Source organism: Myotis davidii, unplaced genomic scaffold, assembly GCF_000327345.1.
Source record: "Myotis davidii unplaced genomic scaffold, ASM32734v1 scaffold200, whole genome shotgun sequence".
NCBI lineage: Eukaryota > Metazoa > Chordata > Mammalia > Chiroptera > Vespertilionidae > Myotis > Myotis davidii.
Genome location: NW_006293700.1, coordinates 1,844,871 through 1,851,750, shown reverse-complemented (window position 1 = coordinate 1,851,750; position 6,880 = coordinate 1,844,871). Strand labels below are relative to the sequence as shown.

At 38.0% G+C, this 6,880-nt stretch overlaps 1 protein-coding gene across 1 annotated transcript in view; it reads left to right on the top strand.

Moving 5' to 3' along the window:
* EYA1 (EYA transcriptional coactivator and phosphatase 1) overlaps positions 1-6,880 on the top strand; it is a 157,970-nt gene that overhangs the window by 112,912 nt on the left and 38,178 nt on the right. Inside the window, exon 11 of the mRNA XM_006767356.2 lies at positions 86-175. Within this exon, the coding sequence (XP_006767419.1) occupies positions 86-175 (90 nt within the window). The remainder of the gene's footprint in view (positions 1-85; positions 176-6,880) is intronic.

Genomic DNA, 6,880 nt, shown 5'->3' with positions numbered 1-6,880 from the left:
TACACTCACTCCCTCTTAATGTGACAATATAGTTCATGTAACCTGCAGAATACATGTTCTTGACCTGTAAAATTTCTTCTTTTAGGATCCACCTACTTCAGTTTCCCTTGGACTGCGAATGGAAGAAATGATTTTCAACTTGGCAGACACACATCTATTTTTTAATGACTTAGAAGTAAGTTCAGTTATTTTATATAAACTTCATGTTGTATGCTTGAAAATGGATGATTGGTCTTACAATAAGGGGATATTATTTTTGAATATATAATTGGGATAATGAGGCAAAGTAATCGCCAAGTATATAGTAATGCATTTTGCCTTCATGGTATTTGTTATGCTTTACTTGGACTGTTGTGTTTCAAAATTAGATTGCCACATAACCATTGATAAGGATGAAAATTTGAGGTCAAAGATCTTAAATATTAAGTTGTGTTGATTAGCAGAAACTACAGATTTCTCGGTTACATCGTCACCATCGAGATGAATTGCCTTTAGAACCCAACAGAGCTTGTGATACTTGCATATGCGCTTCATGTCAGGCTGTCACTGTCTTGCCTTGGGTGCTTTCCTTTTTCACTGGCCCTGTCGTTTGCATGACATTTCAGTTGGGCCTCTGCTGTTGGGGCACTAGGATTTCTCATGTGAAACTGCTGATGATTTTATTTGTCCATCATCATTTGGGGGGAAACGTGTCAGATGGCTCATTGAAGGCGTGATGGGCAGTGACAAACGTGATGGTCTCGATGAGCAGCATTCTTAAGAATAAAGAATATTGTTTTTCATATCTCCATTCTCAGACAACGTGACTATAACTACATTGCACTCCCTTCTTAATAGAGACAGTTGTTTATTTAAATCCTGCTGTTAAGCGAGCTTGTGGTAGAGCTGCTAACAGCCATTAGTCATCAAGTTGTTGTTTTGCTAGATTTTATAAATGTGTGTTATTTCAGACAGGAGGAGAATCTGAAAGATTCAAGTAGAACTTTTACGGATCGAAGTTAATTGGCAGCAATTGGCCTTTAAATATTTCCTGATGTTTCCCTTTTCAAAATCAAGCAAAACGCACCTTATTTAATAGATGAGCCAAAATCATTTGAAAAATGCCGGTGTGTGACAGAACGAAAATGCGGTTTGTTCAACATCTGCCCTGTATTTTGATTTCTTTTCATCTGCAGTGAAACTGCTCACAGACGAATTGGCAACTTCCAGCACAAAGAGATTATTTAAATGCGCTTCATTTTCTTCCATTCCTTACTGAAATATCTCTTTTTATGCTTAGGGTAAAAGACAAAAGGTTCTTCCCTTTGAAAGTGTCCGCTTTCCTTAAGGAAATGGCATGTAAGGGATTAGTACTTTGTAAGGTGGAAATGTTTCGAGTGAGTGACACGTTTAGAATTGCCTTTCGAAAAGCTTGATAGTCATACTTATTTTCAAAAGCTGTTTCTGATTTATGGTTGTGATTCACTTCATCAAAGAACAGCACACAAAAATGTTATATTTTACTGGTATGTTCAAATTCCTTTCCAAAGTTTTCATTTGTTTCTAAATGATATAGATTAGACTGATATCTTGTGCTGGAAACAACCTTATTGATGTTAATAGGTGTTAATAGCATCCATCAAGAAGAAATTAGCAGTAATTTGCTATTGTTTTTGAACTCTACTGTCTTTAAAAAAATGCCATCACTTGTCTGTACCGTGCCGAAACTATGTGGTGAAAAGTGAGAAGTTGGGCAAACTTGGTATAATATAAACTTCCAAACTTAGTTTTGATTTACTATAGCTCGATTATTGTTTATTGACATTATTCATACTAAACTGCATATAAAGAGTGTCTAAAATAAATCTATATATTAAAAGTTCTGCGTTAGGGATGGAAAGAATATAGTTTTTCCATAAACCCAATTAAAAAAAAATAACTAGGGGGTCTACACAGTTATTCAAATATCAGATTCTATTCTTGGCATGAGGACTGTTTTTTTTTTTATGAGAAGTAAAGGAGAAAAGAGAAGGAAGATATGATTCAACCAAATATGAAAACAATAATGGAAAAATTATTTAAGCTTATAACTTTACAGAAGTTGACTTTAAGTCATTTTACTTGAGAAAACTATAAAGGTATCAGCGAGAGTATAAAAGATACATTTAACCTCTGTCTTTTTAAAAAATATATTTTATTGATTTCTTACAGAGAGGAAGGGAGAGGGATAGAGAGTTAGAAACATCGATGAGAGAAAAACATCGATCAGCTGCCTCCTGCACACTCCCTACTGGGGATGTGCCCGCAACCAAGGTACATGCCCTTGACCGGAATTGAACCCGGGACCCTTCAGTCTGCAGGCCAACGCTCTATCCACTGGGCCAAACCAGTTAGGGCTAGCCTCTGTCTTTGGAAATTGTTTTCTTGCTCTAAACTTGAGTAATATTCTATAAAAATAAATTGGTTCTTATACTTATTTCAATCTTTCATCGTATGGTTTTGCAAGTCAACACAACTGGAATTGGTCATTGCAAATATTAGTTTCTTGCGAAATAAAAAGTAAAATTATTTTCTGGCAAAAATAAGTGCATTGGCATAATCCTCCTAAGAAAACCAAAATTATCTCATCAGGCAGAAACGATGTGGTAATGCTTGATTTCACACTCCAGTTAGCAATGCTATGGTAGAGGAGAGGAATATTTAAATTACACATTTTTAGCTTTTAAGATGGAGAGTACAAGTAACTTCAAGGAGGTTAACTATCTGTTAGCTTCAAGTGTGATGTCTGAATTTATTGTTGACATTTGGCCTCATTTTCTTTTACAATCTGAACGTTTCTCCAGCTAGTCCCTCTGTGTAGTTTGGTTTGTTCACAGCGTTGGCTTATGAAAGGTTCTGAACAATGAAATACACAATGTGAGGGCCTTCCGGTACCCGACCTTGTGTTATCAAGGAATGGCCATGCACTTAAAATGGTTATTAGGATAGTCTTTAGGAAATTTGGGATATGATTTTAAAAACATCTTAATTGTACTTTATGAAATAAAGTCAGCTGTTTTCATTGTAAAAGTCATTGGTCATCTTGTCAGTGACAGTTATTCATAAAAGCAATCACAGTTTAATTTTGTTGCCACTCCAGGGAAAAGATACGAAGGGGAAATTTTGGACTTGGGGTACTAATAAATATGTTTGACAAGGTAAGGAACATGACTGACAGGGGGACATAATTATCAAAGGAAATGGTAGTTCCCCATCAGAGAAGGGCGTAGACTTGGTGTACTTCTGGCTTTCCTGTTTCTAAGTCTGACTAGCATATCGTCTTACCAAAAGGTCTCTGTGTGCAACACGATGATGCTTAGATGGAAATAATTTTTTATGAATGACAGTCAGGAACTGGAGGGTTTTTTCAGCTCCATTAGTAACGTATGACTCTTTCTGACTGAATGGAGAAAGAGTTCTTTCTGTTGGATTTTTATGGGGAGGCAATCTGCAAACAGAGTGAGGACAGGCCTTGTGTATACAATAACGTTTCAGTTTAGCTTGCGTCGGTCAGTTCTCCTGCTAGGTTTTTCCACAATTAAAGGAAAATATTTCATCAAGATGGATATAAGTCTAAATAAAAATAAGGCGTAAGCTGCTGTTGAGTTTTCTCTTTCTGCCTGGTGGTAAGTGACCCCATTTCACAGGCGTTGGGGTTGCCAGCCCTACCACTCCCTCAGGGACCAGGGTTGCAAAGTAGCAGGCGCCCTCCTCTTGTCCTCGGTGAGACAGGGACCTGTGAGGGTGTCGTGAGCACAGTCCCCAGTCCATGTGAAGCCGTGTGGGAACTCCTTCCTGCACTCTCCTCGCACGTTGGTATTGTGGGTTCTGGGTTGAGGGTTGTGCATTGGTTAGTTAGAGGATTCTTTGGTGTCCGGATTAGAAGGTGAAGACTCCCACCCTTTCTCGGGCCTTCGATATGTAGACTCCTGTCCCAGGCCCCGTTTTTGAGCACCTGCTCTTGAGCCTCTTGTGTTTATCTTTTCTGTTAAGAAAAGGTCTGGGACAGAAGGTTCTGGTCTCTGTAGAGCCTGGGTTTGATGAGTCAAAGGCCAAAAGAAGGCTCCGTGGACAGTCTCAAAGTCATGCCACACCTGAAAGGAGAGCGCTGTAAGGAGCGCTTTTAACAAAGCAAAGCAATTAGTTTCCCCTGGGTTTAATTCAGTCTTCAAATCTGCAGTAATATCTGATGACTGTAAAATGTATGTTATCATCTCAATTCTTTTCAAAGGTCTTGTTTGTAACCGATTTTCAGGTGGGAAACGAATCTGTACTGTCAGCCACGCCCAAGCTCAGTAGCTTCTGTTGCCGGGGAAGCGTTCGGTAGATAGTGACTGGATGCTCCTGCTTCCAAAAGTGTCAACGTTTAAATCTAATTCCGAAGCTGATGTTTGGGCTTGAAAAACATATGCTTCACCTAGAAAGCGCGTTAGTCTCTAGAAATGAACAGGAAGAACCTCTGGTGCCCAGGCTCCGGCCTGTGTGGGTGCTGGGGCTCGGATCCCGCTACCAGGGAAAGGGTTCGGTGCTTGCAAAGAAGACACTTGAGGAGCCTGCTCTGTGCTCTCCTTCCCTCTGCACACAGCACCACTTACATGGAAGCATGGGGCAGATCAGTGATTCCATACCAAACATACACACACACACACACACACACACACACACACGCGCGCGCATATGCCCTCAGCATGCTCAGCCCTGTCCACAGGCTTTGTATACATATTTACTTTCTCCTGATCCATTTAGCAAACATAAAGAATCACACATTTGTTTTAATCCTCGTATCATCCTCCCTAGCACCCAGAATCCTGCCTTATACCATGAAATGTGTGTTTGTTGGGTTGAGTTCTTGTCTGTTATCTGAGAATACAATAGCGATTGCTCTTTCCTTCCCCACTCAAGGCAAAAGTTGACTTTGTCTCCCTACGTTTTAGGGAAGGTTGCTTGGCCTTGTCCATGTTTTTAGTTAACAAATACCATCAACATCCTCAGTTCAGGGGCAAAATGAGTTTTTTAAGCAGCCCATGTGTTTTAAACTCAATGAGTGTGTATTGAATTTAACTATATTGTAACTGATAGCCAAAAAGAAACAATTCCCATATTTCATCCATTGTTATTACTACTGGGTAATTTTAGGCATTCTTCTTATTTCTTCATCATTTTCCACAAGATTCTGTCATGTTTATCTGAAGTAAAAAATAGAAATATGAAAATGTATTCAAAGACTTTCTTAATTCTCATGTTCATCAGAAAGTTAAGTCAAAGTATATAGCTTTTTAATGTAATAAAAGATATTTACCTAATGCCAACAGCCAACATTGTTCTTAACAATAAAATAACAGAGGCAGATTATCATAGAAATGGAAACAAAATAAGGAACCCCTCTGCTGGCTCCATTACTCAGCTTCGTCCTAGGAGTTTGGGACAGTGCATTAAGGAATAAACTACAATGAATAAAATGAGATTTAAAATATTAGTTTTGGGAGATTTGACATATACAGGAATCTAAAAATATTTAGTTTCTAAACTAAAAAAGAGTCTATTACAATAGCCTTAGAATATATAATAGGCTTCAGAAAAGTTAAAGATTATATAATTAAATTTAAAAATTAAGAGTCTTCTTTTATTATAGCCATACATGTAAACTTTTAATTAAATTATAATTTTAAATAGCAGTAACTACAAAATAAAAACAAAATTAAAAAAGATGAGTAGCAACTCATATAAAGTAGCAGACATGAGAAAGGATATGAACAAATCACAAGAGAAAAGCATTCAAATTGTCAGCATAAAGAAATGAAAAGTGAAATGAATCCATTTCACTTCTAGTAATTGAAATTTCAAAGAGTAAGTAGTCCGCCTCTTGGACATCACATTGGAAAGATTTAAAATCAGTAATATGGTCTACAATGCAGGCAGATGAACACTGTGTACACCGCTGATAAGGATATGGATTGACACAAGATTTCAGAAAAGCAGTTTGATAATATGTATTCAGTACCTTAATGTCTGATCCTTTTACTGAGTAATTCCACTTATAGCTTATGTTTTAGAAAAGAGAGTTGTAGACAGATAACTCATACAAGAGTAATAAGCATTCACTGAACACTTGTCCTAAGTGCTCTACATACATCATTCCACTTAATCCCCTGATATTTCTATGATAAAAGCACCATTATTAGCTCCATTTTATGGAGGAGCCAAGTGAAGCTTAGGGTGGTTAAAACAAGAGCTTGCCTGAGGTCACATGGCTACTCAGTGGCAGATTCTAACTCAGGTTCAAAACTTTCTTGAAGTCCACTCAGGCCCACACTGTATCTTCCAAAAGGTGATTTTTACCATTAAAATACCGAAATAGTTTAAAGATCCACAGATAAATTAATAATGAAACATATTAAGTACATCTTTATTGAAAAAAGTTTAAGACAATTTATTAAATATACGGAAAATATTCACAGTTCAAGTTCAAAAATAGACTCTACACTTCAGCATAGCCTTAGTGTTGAAATTTATGGCAGATTCTCTGAAAATACTATATGATTCCAACTATATGACGTTCTGGAAAAGGTAAAGCTATGGACACAGTAAAAAGGTCAGTGGTTGCCAGGGGTGATGGGGAGGGAGGGATGCATAGGATGAGTAGCACAGAGGACTTTTAGGGAAGGGAAACGACTCTGTATAATGCTGTGGTACCCAGAGAGTGTAGGGCAGCAAGAATGAACCCTCGTGTAGACCACGGACTTTGGGTGACGATGATGTGTCAGTGCAGGTTCATTGACTATAGCAAATGTCCCCACTCTGGTGTGAGATGGTAATAATAGGGTAGGTGATACATATGTGTGTGTTTGGTGGGGGGGGGGGG